The 21,161-nt window shown below is 35.0% G+C and overlaps 1 protein-coding gene across 3 annotated transcripts in view; it reads left to right on the top strand.

The window, feature by feature from the left end:
- The window catches only part of LOC145680858 (uncharacterized), a 109,507-nt gene that overhangs the window by 6,263 nt on the left and 82,083 nt on the right, over window positions 1–21,161 (top strand). For all 3 annotated transcript variants that reach the window (XM_081751992.1, XM_081751991.1, XM_081751990.1), the window contains exons 2-3: window positions 13,829–13,895; window positions 18,167–18,415. In XM_081751992.1, the coding sequence (XP_081608118.1) occupies window positions 13,848–13,895; window positions 18,167–18,415 (297 nt within the window). In that variant the 5' untranslated portion in view covers window positions 13,829–13,847. The remainder of the gene's footprint in view (window positions 1–13,828; window positions 13,896–18,166; window positions 18,416–21,161) is intronic.

The following is a 21,161-nucleotide window of genomic DNA, read 5'->3' as shown; positions in this document are numbered from 1 at the left end:
AATTCTTTAAAAAATCTCTTTAACTTCAAGTTTAACATACTGTATTAATATTTTTAAGAAACAATATTTACAATGCAAAATCATTGAGAACATAACAATGCAACAATGAAAAGCTTATTTTTATTTCTGTAAACTTTTTGGTCTAATCTTTTAACGTGGAGAAAAGAATAAAGGACAAAAAGAAGAAAACTTCCACCAACAATGAATAGTACACAAGAACTCCACACTATACTGTTATCTGTACCTCTTGAACAGTGTTGCCAACAAGTTGTTACAAAAAGTCGCTAAATAGGAGATAAAATGACTCCAATTTTGAGTGAAAAGTCGCTAAAATATTTTTCGTGGAATTTTGCCTTTCATATATATATATATATATATATATATAAGATAGGTGATCAATTCAAGCTATACTACTATCTGCAAGAACGTATATGAAAGACTCATATATAACTAACAATAATTTCCCTTTTAAATATTTTTAACTTTATGATCAATTTTGCTTCAACGAGATCAAAAATGACTTTAGAATAACGAAAAAAATTATTAAAGGTCTAGAAAAAATCTTACATCACTTCTATTCACGCTTCTACAGATAATCAATTTCCTATCGGTAATGTATTATTTGTGCCTCTAAACGGAAGCTCTCTAAACTAAAGGTCATTAAAAGCTAGAGTTGGTCCCCGGTAGAAGGTAAGATATAACAGCAATCAAATTGGGAATATAGAGATAAATGCTGTGTATTTTCCCAAATAAATGTTGTGTACTTTCCCAGCTCGTCGACACCTGCTCTGATTCAAATAAGCAAAAGGAAAAAGACATATATATCTGAACTGATTCGAGCTAATAATACTTATTTTAGGACAAATAGCTTGCAGCACAAAAGTCGCTAGATTTGTAAGTAAGTCGCCAAATCGTCATTCCAAAATCACCAAAAAAGTCGCTAATCGGAAAAATTAATTTTTGTCGCTATCCTGGATGGCGAATCCCCTAGATTTAGCGACTTTTCCCCCAAATTGGCAACACTGCTCTTGAAGTTGATCACTTTCTATACTTATTGGTGGCATCTTTTACTTTCCCTTTCTGTATATATGCACCTCTAAGGCGCACACAAGTGATTAAAAAAACTGACTCGAGTAAAGCCTCTCTTTACAGTGCATTAGGTAGAAAGTTCATTAAATATGAAAGAAACTGGTTGCATAAAATATTAATAAATAGATCAAGATATTTAGAATATTTAATGTATAGTAAATATTATACGTTAAACACGATTAATGTAAAACGATGATTGAAATTAATAATAAAGCATAATAAAGCATAATTTGGAAAAAAATAAAGCATAATGTGGGTTGCTCTACTTATTATTCTACATTCACGTTTTGTTACTAAATTATGAACTAATGCAATCAAAGTGTTTTATTATTATTATTGTTATTGTTATTATTATTATTATTATTATTATTATTATTATTATTATTATTATTATTATTATTATTATTATTATTATTATTATTATTATTATTATTATTATTATTATTTCATAAACGTAGATGATAATCTAGGTGCTGTTACCTCTATATCTCAGATTATCGCTTCACCTGGCGCACGCTCAAATGCATCTAAAGTAACAGAAAGATCCCAGAAAAAATGTTTTACAAATAAGGGAACATAGTAGTACGTAAGAAACAGAAAAGAATTCTGTATTATCTCAGAGACCCTAAACCTTGTTCTTCCGCAAGAGCAGAGGTGCTTCATAGTAAAATAAGTAATATGGTACCAAAGGATCTTCTTCCTTTGCCTTTCGTTGAAGCAATTCGGTTTCTTGAATTTATGAATGAAGTAGAACCAAGTTACCACTCACCATCCAGGCAAACTGTAACTCGCCATATTGAGGCCTTGTTGTCTAAGGAGAAGTGTGGCTGCGGAATCGATTGATTTGACAACAGATAGCTGGGCTTCGCAGGCTACGGAAAGTTATATTACAATCACAGCCCACTATATGCTTCCATCTAAGTTCAATAAGTTCAGTCCTTCAAATAATTGAAATAGAAGTGAGGCACACAAGGGTAAACCCAACTCAGCACTTAGCACATGTTGCAGAGTAGTGGAACATTTTAGATAAAATACATGCAATTGTCTATGACAATGCTAGTAATATCACAAGTGCGGTACGAGAACTTCCATATGCAAGCATATGTTGTTTTGCTCAGACCCTACAACTCTCTATAAATAAGGGATTGCAATAGACAAAATCGAGAAAATGTTAAGTGTTGTTAGTCGGATTGTTTTCCACTTTAAATATAGTACGTTGGCAACGTCAGAACTGGAAAAACAGTAAAGGTTATTAGGATTGGAAGTACATTTCCTTATACAGCAAGTTAAAACTCGGTGGAACAGCATACATGAAAAGCTTGAGAGATTGATAGAACAAAGAAGAGCTCTTAACAATGAATTATCAGATAGAAATGTAGCAAAGACGTCAAATTGCAAGAAGTTTAACCCTTTAAGGATGTCCAAAATTTTAGACTTTCACTCAAGCAGCTACTGCTTCCTTACTATTTATCGTAGGATCATGGTTCATACCTCGTTTTTCTCACGATAGGGCATACTTACCAACGGTACCACGTGTCGGTATCATAAACCTTAACCGGAAAATCGAAAAAAAAAACGGAATTTTTCTGAAAAAATCACCCCTTCGTAACACTTGGGCCCCTCGGGCCCGTCCCCGGTTTCACGTAGGGATCTAAAAAAAATGATAAATATCCAAAGGTAGGTCTACACACAATTCTTATGCAAGTTTCAATCTGATATCTTGAGAACTAAAGGCGTGAAAAAATTTTGAAATTTGCCTTAAGAAAAAAAGTCACGTCCCTTCGCACCACTTGGCGCCGCCAAGTTGACCATCCGGTTCCAAAACGCATCTGCGGTGTTCTTTGGTCTATTCTTGACTTGAAAAATAATAATAAAAAAAATCCCGGCTTAAATACCTGTTATAGAACCTAAATAAGCAGTCAAAGACGATAGTACGCCATTGTATATAAATATACCAGAACTCTTTAAAAGGTTAAACTTCCTACAGACTAGGGATGACATTTTCAGGGAAAACGGAATATAATTCTTCCGGAAACTGGATAATTAGAAAGGAAAGACGGAAAATTTTCCGGAAAAACGGAAAACGGAAAATTTTCCGGAAAACGGAAGACAGAAAATTTTCCGGAAAAACGGAAAACGGAAAATTTTCCGGAAAAACGGAAAACGGAAAATTTTCCGGAAAATCGGAAGACGGAAAATTTTCCGGAAAACGGAAAACGGAAAATTTTCCGGAAAAACGGAAACGGAAAATTTTCCGGAAAAACGGAAAACGGAAAATTTTCCGGAAAATCGGAAAACGGAAAACGGAAAATGTGATTTCCGGAAACCGGAAAACTCTTTTTCCGGAAATGGCCATCCCTATAATATGGTTGGGTCGGGCCCCCCCTAAATTCTACCGGCCCCCCCAACATTTTTGGGCTGGCTACGGGCCTGTTTAACACTATTTAGGGAGTTCTGCAGAGACCAAAATAAATGATAGTCTAAAGGTGCCAGTTCCGGGCGTGGATACATTAAAACCTCCTTGCCAAGTTCTTTCAATTTCTGGCGGGTCTTTGGAGGTGGAAACGGTCTCGCGTTGTCAGCGTGGTTTGCGACCTCCTTTCTGTCGACCAGTTCCGACCATTTCATTAGAACAGCTAGGTGCAATCGCGGTGATTGTCGATAGTACAGGTCCTAGCCTACCGTTCTACTCGGCGCAGCGGCGGTAGCAATTCGTGACCCGAGATTCCCTTCCAATCAAACCAAACGCACTATATAACTGCTAGGCGTCCCGCGTCAGTGTGAACTTTGTCATATACTGTAATTCTCTCTTCGACCACGACTTTTTTTTTTTCATATTGTCATAGATTATTAATTTTTTATCACTGATAATCAAGTGCTTTAGAATGGCACAAGATCATTACGATTCCGTAGAAATTCGCACATAGAAATTCGCTCAGTAAATTTTGAGTCAGATTTTATGACACCAAAACGTGGAGCTTGGGGCACGGTAACTCAGTAGTAGAGCGTTCATCTCTAGTGCGTGGGTTCCTGGTTCAATCACAGCTCGCGCCAAGTGGGCTTTGTGGTGAACAAACACCGTGTTCGTGGGTTTTCTCAAAGTTCTCCCGTTCCCTCCCTCTTTCTTCGTTCCACCATTTGCATTGACTTCTCATCATTACCGTCTCCTTTAGCCTAGCCGGCATAATCGTGGGACATAACACTGAAAGATTTCATTTCCAAACGTGGAGCTTCTTTTTATAGCTAGCCTTCATCAAATGGTTTAATACTGATAATAAATGTTAGGTCATTGACGATGTCATTACTACTACATGCCTAGGGATGGGCACGAGCAAGTTCGAGCAAGTTTCCTTTGAAACTCGACTCGAAACAGACATCTTTGAACTCGAGTCGAATCGAGCCAAAATGAGCCAAATTGAGCTAAATCCTGTGTGTAGTTTCAAACACTCTCTTCAAGTATCCTACATAGACAATATAATTATCAATGATACTACTACTACTACTAGCCTACTACTACTACTACTACTACTACTACTACTACTACTACTACTACTACTACTACTACTACTACCACCACTATTATTATTATTATTATTATTATTATTATTATTATTATTATTATTATTATTATTATTATTATTATTATTATTATTATTATTATAACAACATCGTGTATAATCATGAAACATAGGCGGTTTGTATCTGAATACTAAAAACTAGTTGACTGTCGATCTCGGTTATCAAGAAGTCTTCAGGAGGTAAGGACATCGTTCACGAGGTTCTGAGTTTGATTTCCGGAGGAGCAATATTCGGGCCCAAGCCAGAAATTGTTAAAAATTATAGGGCACCGGCCAAACATGTTCAAAAGTGCTCGGCCCGGCCCGGATTTAGGGTTGTTAACGGTACGAGTGGCTTGACTCACGGCTCATTCACTATCGGGCCGAACCGAGAAATGAGCCTAACCACCTGTTCACCAACCGAGCCGGCTTGAGCCGATGGCTTACCCGAGCCGAACCGAACCGAGCTGATAGCTCGCTTCAACCGAGCCTGTTCGAGCCATCAGCTCAATTGAGCCGAGTCGAACAGAGCTAATAGACTCGTTTCAATGGAGCTGGCTCGAGTCGGTGTCTCATCCCAACCGAACCGGCTCGAGAAGTTAACTCAGTTGAACCGAGCCGAGCCGGTTGACATCACTACCCAGGCTGGGCTTCTTTTTGGGCTCAAAAATTCAACCGTGAAGGTCTCAGCCTTGATGGTAAGAACTACAGTAATTATATACTTATATTGGTGGTCACGACATTTAAGGCTGACTTGTTATAAAAATCTATGTGGTCTCGTGATCGAGACGAGACAAGATACGAGTAGTGTCCCCCCTCGTGAGCAACACTAAAAGTATTTCATATTACTGCTTACATTTCTAATGGCTTTCGCTTTCCAGTCATGATTTCAAAACGAGGTGAACGAGCGAGCCAATATCAAACTCGAAACTCTACCTCAGAAACAGTGACTCGAGTCGAGTCGAGTTTTAGCTCGACTCGTGCCCATCCCTATACACGCCTTTCTTGCTCGACTTATAATATAATGTCACCCACTTTTTCTGTGATTGGTCGTCATTACGAGGAATATCTTGGACATAGTAATTTCCAGAATGAAAGTGATTGAACCGTCTTTTGGCTGTTGCTTTGATAACATATCTTGCCCTTAAACAGAAGAATTTTCTTCACGGGCCTGCGAAGCATTTGCTCCTTTATCGTAATAACATTGTAAAATGTAGTGCAATTTTGCAGAAAATTCATTCATCTTCACGGCGCAACACATTACGTCTGATTACAAGAATTCCAACACTTCGTGTACAGCTACTAGGTTCAACTGTCAGCTGTCAAATGACGTTAAACCTGATGCGCTGCGATTCAAATACCTAAGATTTGGACACTAACGTCAATTCGTGAGCAAAAGACACAATAGTTTTCAGATTATCTGATAGTGAGACTACTCAGAGAGCTTAAAGATCCATAATGTCTTTTTTTTTTTTTTTAATAAAAATGAGTAATGCTTCTTTGTCACGAACACTGTCTTCATAGTTGGGAAGAATGGGTCTGAATTATTAGGGAAAAAATATAAAAAGATTTTGAGGACCAACCAAACAGCACATACTGGAACACTTTCCTGGTAGGCCTACTAATCAACAAATTAAAACAATGAGTTTCAATAGTCTAATGAAAAAGAACATGTAAGCTCTTGTCTGCAATTTTAAGGACTAGCACGTTCTCTGTTATAAATTACACCCGAACTATCAGTATACAAGTGATTTGATCAGGGGGGGCAATCGGGGCGATCGCCTCCCCAGAAGAGGAAACTTTCTTATTTTATAGCTATATATAAATAAAACCCATCCCAAAGTTTGGAGCCCTTAAAAGTAAAAGTACCAGTATGACAACCCACCGCCCCCCCCCAGAAGTCGGTCGTGGATCCGCCCCTGGATTTGATTCTATATTTGATAACAATTAAATTGGAGCAAAATACCAATAACTGGAGAGAGGGTCTAAACATAATTTAAAATTTTTTATAGAGCAATATATGACTAATTTTGAGAAATTTCTCTTTTCATTTTAAGTACAGTGTACTACATACCAACCTACATGCTGTTCTTACAAATAACGAAAATGGGGAAGCGGAAAGGTGCCTGAGTGGCAAAATGCTCGCCTATAGTGCGACAGATAACCAGATTGATTTCACGTCATATGACATTGAGATGGACAACGTCATGCCAGGGGTTACCTCGGGTTTCTCCTGTTTCCTCCCACATTTTCATACCATCAGTTCTTTTATAAGCATTCACTTTCATTAATTATCTGTCTCGTTTAGCATACAGGTCATAGCTGTGACTTGAAACTGTACATTTTATTTTCTGGGGGGAGGGGTTAAGTTTAACGTCCCTTTTCAGCACCGAGACTGAGACGAATTTAATGCTTAAAGTGAATTCCAAACCACAGTAATTCGTTCAGTACTTTGCAAACGGGATATAATTTCGGGACCGGGTGCACCAAAGGCGAGCGCTTGCTAACCACTAGACTAACATACTCATTTCATTTTCATTTACGAAAAACGCCAAATCACATGTTGTTATCAAATGTCGAACATTCATATTAAGGGAAAGCAGTTGAAATAGAAGTTTGGATCTGTTGTACAGACATTTCAGATAGCCTACACAAGACTATTAACATAATGCATTGGATCCAAGCATTTGATATATTTATACTGATCTCACCAGTGTAATAAGTAATGCACATCATTCAAACTTTGAATAATCTTTGATTCTTTATTTCCATGCTATCGATTCAATTGATTATTTTCTAGTACATTGCAGTAATTTCCCCTGTATCTTCAAATCTTTTTTTTTTTTTTTTCGTTCTATATTTCTGTATTTCTAAAATACCTTTTACAAGTAAGAATAAAGTTGAGTCCTGACAGGGTGGAGAAAACAGTCTCGTATATCCAGACACTGTAGGATTTCTACTGAAACCGCTATAAATCACTCGTTATCCTTATCCACTCCTGGCTCTTATATCCAGCGGCAGTATATACGGCCTTACACTATGCAGCGGCAACTATTACCAGAATGTTGTTGCTACAGACAGTGGACGTATGTAAAGGGAGTTTGGACGGACAATGAATTCGAACTATCGTATACAAGAAATAAAACATCTGGATAGATTAATAGGGAACGCGAAATTGCAGTTGGACAGGAAAATCGTAGGCAACACTTACTTCATGTAAGTAACCTCCAGGTGCAGACGTAGAATCTCACCCACGTCAAGGTTCCGCGAATGTCTACAAGAGGTGATCGAAAGTCATATGTGATGACCGTGCTGTCAGAAGTAGCTCCGTTGTGCAATTCCACAATATTGCCTGGATGTGACTTCTATCCCGGCGCCGCCAAACACACAGACCATGGTCATTTGTTGTAATGCAGGACCGAGACACGTCACTGAACACAAACCGTTGTCATTCAGGCAGAATTCGATGCTGCCCAAGTGCGACAATACTCTTCACACACATACACACACACACACATGGCCGCGATGGTTCAGTGGTAAAGCATTCACCTCTGGTGCATGGGCTTCTTGCTTCGATCCCAGCTCGCACCAAGTGAGCTTTGTGGTGGATAAATACCGTGTGCGTAGGTTTTGTCGGGGTTCTCCCGTTTCCTCCCACTTTGGCCACCATTTCATTCATTTCTCATCATCACCGTCTCCTTTAGCCTAACCGGCATAACCGTGAGATGTAAAACTCAAAGATTTGATTTCGTTTGAAAGACTACTCTTCAAACTGTAATTTATGCACTTGTGTTTATGACAGCACACGCAAGGGACGGTGCACAGGCAATCCAGCTTATATTAGTCGTGAAAAAATTGTGCGGGGTAGCACACCAGTTAGAGACTCAAGTATTTGTGTCCGAATAACAGACGGCGGCATCACAGGGGTTTCTAATGAGACAATCAAATCCTTTACACATCCTCCATAACACTACACGTCTACCAAATTGCATCCTAATTGGATTGCTCTTTCTTGGTACCTTTTTTCTTGGTGCCAGACAAGGGTCATTTAGGTAGGCTGCGGTTTTCAGTTACTGACACAAATATCAACAGAATACTCGAGGTGATCAGTCAGAACTGACCGAAGATCGAGTGTACGTGCAGAGGCTGAATTAGTGAACTTTTGGACAGAGAAATTGTTTGGTAGATTATCACAGAATTAAGCATGAGTAAAATCTGTTCAAAAAAAATCTTGCCGAAAGAAAGAGTCCTGTCATTAATTTTGTGCGGACATGTTACAACGCATTGAAATTCAACCAGCCTTGTTGGAATCTGTAATCACTTTTGAAACACATAGCATTTTACCTATGACTCAGGAACTAAACTATAAGTAGAAGTGCTCCGTTCCGATTACCCAGACTTGGAAAAAAAAATAACGCATATTACACTTAACATTTAAGGCTGTGGTAATCGTGTTTTTTAACATTCAAGGAGCTGTAATTTTTGACTCTTCACCAGACTAAAGTTGGTTTTAAGAGAATGTGTTTGCTTCTGTTGAACCAGTCAAGTTGAAAACGACAGCCCTCCTACTTGAATGCACAGAAACTAACTTCCATATCAACATTAGCAGCAACGAATGCAGATGTGTATGAATGCCGAATAGGACTACTTTGAAGGTGATGATCACACCAGTTACGGAATTATATTAAGTTTTGACATTATAGCCACGACTTCATGAGGCATTCGGGCACCAAGAATAGTTATTAAAATCTATAATTCGAAAAAATTAAAAACTACGTAGAAATGTACAGTATAAATCCAGTTATCCGGATTGCCAAATGTCCAAATTGATATCAGGAAATTAAAAAGTACATTGAAAAAATGAAATTGGAATAGTATGTTTTCATTCTTAAAAATATTTTCTTTTAAATTTCTAATTAAACTAATGTCAATATTTATGATTAATTGTCAATATTTATGATTAATGATTATTTACGACAGTATTTATGATTTATTATAATTAATTTTGATAATTCCAAGCTGACATATCAGCAACTTAAATATTCTCATTCTCGTACTCCATGAAACTAAGAACAATTATAAGTGGTAAGTGATCAAGCAAGGTGCCTTTTTTATTTTAAAAAGGTAGAGAATTTTTTAATTTCGCAATATCGGTTTTTTGTAGATTGCCCCAATTATCCGAATTTCTGCTGCCAGGATTGCGTCCAGAACTCATTAGTCCGGATAATTGGAGTTATATTGTATGTTGTGAATATTATATAGTTTAGAATCGCAACTATAATTAGACTAAAATTTATTCTATAGAATTTACTTCTGCTATCATTTGAAAATCAAATACTGTAAATGGTTCATATAGTTTTTTGATGTTCAACATATTATCTAAAAAAACCTTTTAAAACAGAACGTAAGTTACTATAGTTTTCAACAAGGAAAAAACTAAAAACTTACTTGTTTCCTTATATGCGAATTTCCAAAACTTCTTGGACTTTTTCGTATAAATGCAAGTCCCTACTAAGCAGATATAAAGTCAGTGATCAGAAAATGATATTTCAATGTGAACTGCTGTTGATAGAAATGATATATCATACTTACTTTATCAAATCCTGAAGTTCCGTCAACTATTTATATTTCGACAATCTATTTATGATGCAAAAATTATCTCAGTCTTTGAGTAACGTTAACTCCTAAAAATTAACAATAGCCGTTCTGATACGTTCGCTCCTTGCCTATCTTATCTGAAAATGAAGGTGATGATGATGAATATCAATGTGCTTTGCTGTTTGTTATTAAGACAAGGACCATATTAAATGTAAATATGTAAATAAGGCTGTAATTACTTAAGGTTGTAATTACTTATATAATATCCACAGTTATTTATTGCGACCCTCTGTAGAGAGCGTCCACACACCAACAAAGCGTATACATATTGTTTAGTAGTAGCAGAAGAAGAAGCAAATCTACCTCACTGTGTGCGAATAACATTTCTTCAATAGTTTCTTCGTTAGTAGAAAAAGCGAAAATATTGAAATTTAGTCCTTGCCATACTTTTAATAATGAAACCAAAATAATCTGAAGTATATCGATATTCTTGCATCAAGCGCTGTAAGAAGGGATTTATACTTGTAGTTATAAACCATAACTGATCATTTTAGTATTATAGAGCAAATTCCTTTTAGATTTGACACTTTTAGATACACAAAATGACACTTTTAGATTTCACAAAGTATAATTTTCGTTATTTCATAGTATAACACATGATTGCGAACAAATGATTGGTATGGTGATATACAGGGTGTCCACATTCTGGAAAGTCAGGGAAGTAAAAATGTATCAGGGAAAGTCAGGGAAATGACAGATTGGTCAGGGAAATTCAGAGGAAAACCAATTTAGATTCATTGTTCAGTTATTGAATTTATAAAGTAGTAAGTGTAATATCGGCCTAATGTATATTTTAATCCATTTACAATTTGAAACATAATACTTTCACTTATTATTATTTTTTCCTATAAAGTCTTGGTAAATTTTGAATATAATTTCAGCAAGGTATAACACAATTACTAACCTGTATTATGCTATGATATTTAACATGATAAAGTAATTTTGAGAACCACTCCTGCTCTATTCATCGGTCACACTGCGAATGATGAATGCAGATGTTGAAGAATACGCTTACTTATTTGTCATTTTCTAACACTACATTGTAGCATTATGAGTTATTCTATATAAAACCAGTTGACCGGTAAAACTGTTTTTGATACTTATAAAATATATATTTATTAAATAGAAACAGAAAAATTTACATTAACATGTCTAAAAAACACTTCACAGAATATAATCAAACTACTAAAAATTGCGTAAAATAAATGTTGCAAGTTTTCAATGTTGCCAATTTTAAAAAAAATAATAAATTCCTATGTAACACTCAACATAACTATAGAAAAGAATTGCTAGATAGGATTAACGTCAATAGAATCCAATTTTTTGAATGGAACTATTAATGAGTAAATCCCAGTTCTTATCAAGATAGCTTTTGTCCAAATTTAATTTAAAACTTTTAGTTCTAATATAAGTTTCTTTAAATTTTATAGTGTTTTGCGATGCTTTCTTAATACTATGTTTTGACACACCTAGATATGTATTTGGATAAGTCCGAAACTGCAATATCTTTATCTTTAGCGTCTCTATTATGTTCTGTTCTTCTAGAATCAAAATTTATCTTAAAATCTGTAAAGCTTTGTTTTAAACATATATATATAAGCTGCCAAGACAAAAAATTAAGTCACCCCCTTTGGTACTTACGTTAATACCGTGTATCGCCGCCCCTGGCGTGTATAACCGCCTGGATGCGTTTGGGAAGGCAGTCCACAAGGGTATGCAAGGCCGTCACGTCACATCCAGTTGTACCCACTCACGGAGGATAATATCACGCAATTCCACCAAACGTCGGGGATGCTGATGACGTTTCACTCGCTGTTCCAACTGGTCTCACAGATGCTTAATTGGGTTGAGGTCCGGCGATTTTGCGGGCCATTCTAGGTGTGGCAGGGTATCTGAGTGTTCCTCAAACCAGTCACATATGGATCCAGCTCTCTGAACCCTGCTGTTGTCGTCTTGAAAAATAGGGGTGTCTAGAACAAAGTCATCGCGAAGAAAGTGACTGAAGGGCAACACCTGCTCGTCCAGGATGTTAAAATAAACGTGCTGGTTCATGCTCGTGGGCACCTCAATGAGTGGGCCCATCCCATAGTACGAAAAACACCTCCAGAACATGACAGACCCACCCCCGGCCTGCACCTGACCTTCCACACACTGCAAGTGAAATGCTTCATGTGGCCGTCGGTGGACACGATGCCGGGCGTCATTCGAATACAGGCAAAATCGTGATTCGTCAGACCATATGACACGGCGCCAGTCTGCTACTGTCCATGTTTGATGATTATTGGCCCACTGCAGACGAGCAACTTTATGATGTGTGAGCAGTGGTCTTTTGCGAGGTACCCGACTCCATATGTTCATTGCATGCAGTTCCTGTCGCAATGTTCCCTCGCTGACAGGTTGGACTGGGCCTGCATCCACGGATAGCAATAATTCCTGGCGGGTTTGGAAGCGATTTCGATTCACAAGCCTTGAAAGCCGTCTTCGGGCCCGATCTGTGAGGATCTTTTTCCGACCACAGTTCTGGCGTCATGTTTCATTGCCACGTGTGTTACACCACTACTTGTAGACACGTTGAACAGTCCGCAGCGAAACACCAACAAATTGGGTAACTTCCATCACTGTGTGGCCATGGGCACGGCCAAACACGATTGCCCCTTTTTGCCACTCCGTCACGTCCGCGCTCTTCCCCATCTTGCCGCACACACACCGCTTCGATCGGTTCTGTGTCACTCTACAGTAATGCCCTCTGATCGCCTCGAGGCAGGGTATGCACGTTTGGCCATGTGATTGTTATTACGGTTGCGGGAAAGAGTACTAATAATCAATAACAAATATTCAAATGTGAATGTTGCTTTATTTAGAAATACGAGTCCACACTGAAAATTTATAAATTTATTATTTGATGTATCTGAAATACTAGAGAGGTGTATTTAGTCAATAAATGACACGCTGAAAATGTCGCTGAAGGATGTAAGGTATTCGCTGTCGAAAAATGTTATCTGTTATACTTCTACAAGAAAACATGATCTCGTTTTTTTCAAGAATATGTGTCATGTTTGATAGTGTAACACGAGGTGAATGTATTTTACTTAGGCAAAAAAAGAGACAACTAAATTATTTTTGGTGCTTAGTTTATAATTTTTCTCTTAGTTTGTCAAATTAATTGAGAATATCCATATAAAACTAGTTTCCATGCATAGAGAGGGAATTTGAAAGTGTTTGATTAATACTAAAAGTTTGTATAATTTTATTTGCGAAATTATATTTATAGTATTTGCAGAATAAATCTTACTATTTAGTAATTAGTTTACGTATGCTCTGTTGACATCTTTTTTTTTTTTTTTTTTTTCTGGAGTTGACGATATTATGATTTAATTTAAAACATACATTATCTTATTCAGAGTAATCTTTTTTCTTAGTAATCTTTTTCAAGAAATTTCATTTTTTATTATTTGTATTGTGCATTAACTTATTGTTTAAATGTAAATAGAATAACTTAGTGATTTATAATATTGTTTTTGTAGTACAAGGAAACAAATCAGTATGGCGACTATGCAGAAATCACGGGAGAAGCAGGCAGAAGCATCTCGAGTAAGTACTTAAAAAATAAATGTATTTAATATTTTATTATAAATAAAGTATAATATCACATGCTTAACATAATATTCAAAAATTGGTTTGAAATAGTTTTCACGCCAAGCAAACAGAAGCCTCAAAGTCAGTACTCACATAAATTTGTCAATTTAGAAGTTTTACTTTGTAATTTAGTTCCTCACATATCTATAATTAGCTATTCGTACAAATTTTAGTCGAACGGACTACGTATTATAGAATTATATAATCACCAGTATCGATTTGTGGTTTGTAGAAGCAGCGGTTGCAATATCAAAAATATGTATACTCATGTCCAAAATTATTGTCGCATGTCTATAAATGTGTTGTTATAGGAATATAGTTTGATAACGAATTCGCCCGGTATTTGTTATAATGTTAGTATGTATATATTCGGCAAAGACATGTATGTGGCAAATTTCATGTCAAAAAAGCAATAAATAAGAACAATGAAACAAAAATAAAATTTTCTTGTCCATTTGGCAACATTTTCTTTTACTCATTCCTAATTTTCGTATTTATAATTCTTTTCCTGTGAAATTTGCTACAAATATACATTTCCCGATTATACACATAATATCAGTATTAAAAGTACTCTGCAAAATAATTATTATCAAATTATATTCGTACAAGAAGATGGTTGTGGATGTGCGACGATCATTTTGAACATGAGTGTACGTACGTGCAAGTGTTCCTTTCCCCCAGTGTTCTTGAGTCTTATTCAAAAAAATATTCAGGAAATATAAAGAGGAAAGTCTTTTAAAGTTCTGTTTGTATACAGTATTTGTTGATTAACGTATATTCTCTAATATTGAATTAATATATAAGCTATTTCCTTTTTTTTTTTTTTCAAAGAATTACTATCAATGTACGTTTATACACTAGTTATATACAAAATTTTTATACCCATGTTATTGAACAATCGAATATATAGCGTGTGACTTAAGCCATGAATTATAACGTATCCAAGAAAAAACAAGAAAAAATGCATATAGTCACGCACGCAATTAAGCAAAGTTATTTAATTAAATGGACTATACGTTATTTAAAATGGAAGGTCTTTCTTCGTTCTTTTCGAGCTTCGTATTTGTCAAGCATAATTCTTAGGCGCGATAGCTGCGTCCAAGGCACGTATCGTCTCGGCCAGGTGCGGTGCCATCAACTTCCATGCTGATTCTGCTTCCTGAAACAGCTCTGTCTGCGCAACTCCCTAATGTAATACTTTACTGATGTTCATACCCACATTTAACTAGTTTTGATCTCACGAATCACTTCTCTCAGTTTGTGCTCATCTTTCTGTTCCGTTCCAATTGTCAGGATTCGATTTTTGATTCCAAGTTGGCATCCCTGTCACTCGTGCACGACGCAGAGTTCGACAACATACAAAAGGACTTTTTGGCTTGTTTGATGTTACTAGATCACCTCCAGGAGTTTATGCACATGTTTCAGGTTCATCCTGTATATTATTCCATAGATAACGAAAGGAATTTGCAATAATTTATATACTTATTTATTTTCTGTAGTAGTTCTTCATTGTGTAATTTCTTGGCTACTTTTGTTTTGTACATGCTTCAAATTTATTAAGAGAGTTGATGTTAATATTGAAAACAAAAAAAATTAAAGAGGAAAAATAACACCCACCTCTTTTAGCATTGCCGTGAAACGTTAAATAAAATTAGAAATGAAATAGCATGCAATAGATGTTACAATGAAGAGTGTTGAATTTCGTAGTTTTGGACATTTTAAGATAGTCTAATTTAAATAGTATCGTGTCATGAGAAAGAAAAAAAAACTATTTTCTTTGTATTTTCGGTTGTGATATAATCTTAATGAAGAATAAAGAAACAAAAGGCGGTATATTTCGTCAATACAACAACGTGAGAAGAAATCCTTCCTAAATACTATAAAGTTTATTTGTGTAACAAAACACATCTGCAAATGAAAATTAAAAAAAAAAAAAAAAATAAGGTGTACTAAGAATTTGTAATTTTGTTTCAAAATATTGTGAAACTTATAAAACAGTCTCTGCGTAATCACTTAGTACTTAGAAATTAGTACTAGTAAAGCAGTTTGTACTGTCGATATCTTTTCCACTGTCAAAAGATACGTCTCCAAACTAATTACGATATAGTAAGCTTAGATGGTGTACTGGGCAAGAATGAAGACCTTCTCAAAAGCATGGACGATATACTTAGTATGGCTTGTATTTAGTAGAAAACTAACTGAATACCCGTTCTTCGTCAGGGGAAGATAGGGTTTTAGGAAATATTTGAAACGAGCCGCTTTAGGTTGCACATTCCAATATAAATTAAATGACGAGAAGCCAGCTCGACCAGTACTAAATATGTTCATTCATTTCCCTCATTGTCTAACTGTTCCGTGTGATTTCCTCCTCTGCTGTTCCAAATCTGTTGTTGGACATAGCATACCTAGTTTCCCTTCCTAAGTTTGTTCGCTCTCTCGTTAGCATTATGTGGTTTACATTGAAAGCCTACGTTAGAAACAATGGTAAAAAATTTATGACATATAACAATGAAGAACGGATAACATTTAAATGTAATAATTAAACCCATTCTTGCAGCTTGAAATGTTCTATTACTTTTGGCATAAATTTTGAATTACCGCTATCACCTTTTAATGAAAGAGATATGATAAAAAACAAATTCGAGGTAGGACTGTGTTTAAAAATTCATATCAGTCGGATCAGTCGTTTGGTTGTAATGCGATCTGAAACAAAATTACATTCATTTTTATTATTATGTATTTGCGAGGAGAACTTTTGTTTTCCTCGATTTTTGCAGTATTTAAAAAAAATAAAATAAAATGTGGGTCAAGAGCTGATGAACACTTTTAATATTTAAATGTTCAGGAAAATTTCCTAGTTCCATTACCATTTGAAAACTACGTGATATACTAGAAAAAGGAGAAAGATGAAATTGCAAAACTATAAACCTTAAAGAGCAATTCCTCAAAAATACAAAAATGAGCTACAAACAAGAGCACATGATACAGTTCATCACAACATTACATATATTTTGTTATGTTTAAGGTAGTAAGAATAATTTCTTAAATTGTTCTTTTGAGTACTTTTGTGATTATGATATTCAATCGCACTTCGTGTTTCATGACAGACTGTGTCATTGATTTTTCTTATTAAATATGTTCGGCTTCCTGTATCGTCTATAGAAGCACAAATCAGAAGTAAGAAAAATGAAATCTGAAGTACCAGTATTGAAAAAGTTTTAGTAACATGTAACATGTGGAAAAATAACTATGCAACGTATCCGAATAGGTGGTCAGTCACAGTGGGTCGATATCATGAACATTTCAGTTCTTAGACTTCACTCTAATGATTTTCATTTGTAGGTACTTACGAAACAGTTTGTAGAAAAAATACAAAATAATATAAGAGATGGGAATTTAGTTAAAAAAAAAAAAAAAAAAAAAAAAAGAGCCCAGATTTGAAACACGAATTGAGACTGGATATCAGAAGCACAGATATACTCATTAGACCAATAATATGCATAAGAAATTGCTATTTTTGCTTTTTGTGAATAATAACAATGAATAATAAAAAGCAATTATGCAAGATTATGATCAACCATATCGTATGCTCATGTTTGTAGTACATGTCTTTGTACTTTTAAGGATATCTTTTTTCTTTTTTACAGTTGTCATATATATATATATATATATATATATATATATATATATATATATGTGTGTGTGTGTGTGTGTGTGTGTGTGTGTTTTATTTATATCTGTAATTGTTGAAAGATAATTGAATAAGAAAATTCGCATGTATAGTCCAATATTAATACATCCTACCATCTCTTTTATGTTCTTATTGCTTAAAAGTTATTACATTAATCAAATTATTTTCTAAAATTTATGATTTTTTGATATGTATTGATAATATTTTCTGCAACTTGGTTTTGCCTTAATGATAGATTACAACCAAAATAAAAGCAAAACCTGAATCATGCTGTTTTCTCAACCTTGAATAGCTCTACTTTCTTCACTGTGGAAATTATCTTATATCGATTTCTCGGAACTTAATACTTTACACATATGTGGTTCAATGTACCTAATATCTACAATTATCATATTTTTCCTTTTCACTTTTCTATTTATCTTTTCTAAATTAGAATCGTTGTTCCGAACATTATTGTGTATCTCTAGCGAAGTTATAATTAGTAACTATTAATTTTTGATACATTTCTGGTAAAATTACTCTTTCTTTTTTGAAGGAATTACTCTCTCTATTGCCTCGAGTTCAAGTCAGTGCAAAAGTATCATCTGCTTTCATAAAGAAGCTGACCGCAATTGCCATATGTAATATTGTATATTTACGCTCAGTTTTTCCGGAATCTGTTTTCGCTGATCGTTCTATGGAAGGAATACGTTTGAAAATAATAAAAGACAATGGCAATTGCGAAAGAGCGGGTCAATTATTGCGGTGGATGAAAGGTTTATTTGAAGCATTTGACAAGAAATATGTAAGTATTTCTAATATTTTTTAGAATCTTACCGTTGTGTCTAATGTGTTTATGGTTATCTTTGCAAATAAATATTACTATATATTGTTCATTACAGTTTTGAAAATATTCAACATTAAGAATAAAACAAAACTGACCGAAACCATAACATAAGTATTATTAATATATTTACTGCTTTAGTCTATTTACTTTTATTCATAAAGTATTAATGGTAATTAAAATGTACTCCAAAGTTTTCAATTAAGTACTAATTAAAGAATAAATCTTATAAAATACCGGTATTTGATTGGTAAAAGCTACTTGATTCATAGCGACTTATTTAAATATAGTTTTAGTAAGACAGATTGTTGAACTCATTTCTAAATTACAAAATTAAATTTTCATTGAAAACTATTTACGCCAACAGTATCCAAAAATATCTAAACGTGAACGTTTCGGCAAAAGTTAATGCCTTTTACAGCATAAATCTTTTCAGGAAATAAATGTTGTTTTTAAAAGTATTTCCCATTGAGCATCATCTTTCTAATAGCGTTACCTTCCTTACTTTCAATAGTTCTCCATAAATTTCCCTTACACCTAAATATTCTTCTTCATGAATACGAACTGAATACTGAATACTTCATGAATACTGAATATTATGTAGCTGATTAATAATAAAGAAGTATTGCTTCCAATCTCACTTATTTTACCTGTTTTATTTCACTCCACTAATGCCGTAAAATTGGTCGAAGAGAAGTGTTAACACTACACTAAATTGACTCTCTTTCATCCCCTTCAGAAATCAAATTTGAGATATACTCCCTCTTTAATCACAGTATTCCTTTATACCAGGAATGTAATGAGTCCTGAAGAAAAGGTACGTAAATTGAAAATTTATTTATTTATTTATTTATTTTTATTTTCCTAATTACTGAATTCATAATATTTCTGCCCACTTTTAAGTTTTACAAATTATGTTGACATCTATGGAACTTCCACTCACATTGGTGCAATGTGTCGTTCTTGGGTGAAGCTTTGCCAAATCTACTACGTTAGTGTTCTGTAAAGATTTGTGCTGAAGAAGGCAATAGCTTTTCGTCGGAACTTTAACATTTAGATAATTTTGGGTGCTTTTGGGGTAAGTATTTTTTAAATGAATTTTTGCTTTTGTAGTTTAGGAGTTCCACAACTTGCCACATGAAAACTTGTTTCAACATTATGGAAACTGCGAAATATAAAATACACGTCAATACACAAAATAAGCATTATGAGAACTGCGAAATACCTTCTCCTCACTTTTCCATTCTCAGATAACTTTTGAATTCGGTATAACCAAATCATCTAGGAAGTATACGACTATAGGTAATATACTATAGTTCCAATTTTTTTCTTTATAAGCAACTTCTAGAAGCTTTGCCATTTAGGAAAACTTCAGATTTTTAATCGGTATATAGTGAGATCATGACGATAGTTACATATATACAGTGTGTAACAAAAAGGTCGGGACAATGGAATATCTCAAGAAATACACTTGCGATTCAACAATCACGAAACACGTGTCCAATATTTTAAAAAGACCTATTCAACTAACATAAAATGATGTTGCTTTCCCCCCCTCTAAAGGAGTTGGAGGGGGCAGCTTTAAAATTTGAAATGGAAACCCCGTATTTTAATGCAGATTCGGATTCTGCGACCGAAAATACGCAACTTTTACTGGAAGTACTTTTCGTTATCCTTTTATATGGCGCTGTAACTGCAAAAAAGTGAATATCATCGTATTTCACCTGAGGTTGATAATAAACTAAATGCCTCAAAAGAAAAGAAAAGAATATAGACTGAAAATCCTTTAGAACTGAAGTTTTAGAAGACGCCAAGAAAAGCAATAAATATGGGGGGCACGGTGGCTCAGTAGTAGAGAGCATACCTCTGATCCGTGGTGTCCTTGGTTAGGTCCCCAGCCAAGTAAGTTTGTGGTTGACAACGTTGCGTCCGTGGAATTTCTCGGGTACTCCCGTTTCCTCCCACATTCTCATTCCAAAGATTTTTCTATCGTTATTCACTTGTTTTAATCATCCGTCTCTCTTAACCTAAAGGGCATAATCGTGGGACGTTAAACTGAAAGATTTCATTTCGTTTCTTCGAAAGAAATAAATGTTAGGTTCAGTCATAAATAACTTCCGTTTTTATCAGACTTTTATTTTACTTTCATTAAATAACAAAATTATAGTAATTTATTAGGTATTCACCACTATTATGTATCACCTGTCCCCATCTTCTGGCAGCTTACTAATTCCTTCCTTGTAAAATGAGGTTGGTTTGAAGTGGAAGAAATTTTCGAAAGTCTGGCTGACTTGCTGTACAGGATTGAAGTCCTTTTTATTCAAAAAAAAAAAAAAAAAAAAAAATCTTGTAAGAAACAGAAAAGATGGTAGTGTTTCCTGGCATGGTCCGGGAGTATACTGGGTGTAGTAAAACAGACCCTTCAAACTCAATATTTTTTCTTCATTACCTTTACCGTATGTGGTCGCGTATTTTCGTGTAAAAGAATAAGTTTTTGCGATTGATGAGTGCAGGACACTTTTCATGGTGCTTCTCTTTCGCTCTTTTGCAGCTACTGAACGTATGTATCCGCAGTAATCGTTAAATTTGACTCCAACAACTCGTAATGAATTGCATCTCTACAATCCCACCATACACACAATAAAATCTTTTATCTATAGACGCTTGCTTTCGGATTTGGTAAAGATGGTTTACCCTTATCAAGCCA

The sequence above is a fragment of the Thermobia domestica genome, chromosome 3 (assembly GCF_964235325.1).
Source record: "Thermobia domestica chromosome 3, izTheDome1.hap1.1, whole genome shotgun sequence".
NCBI lineage: Eukaryota > Metazoa > Arthropoda > Insecta > Zygentoma > Lepismatidae > Thermobia > Thermobia domestica.
Note: the sequence above shows the minus strand (reverse complement) of the source record. Positions and strands in the feature narration are given on the sequence as shown.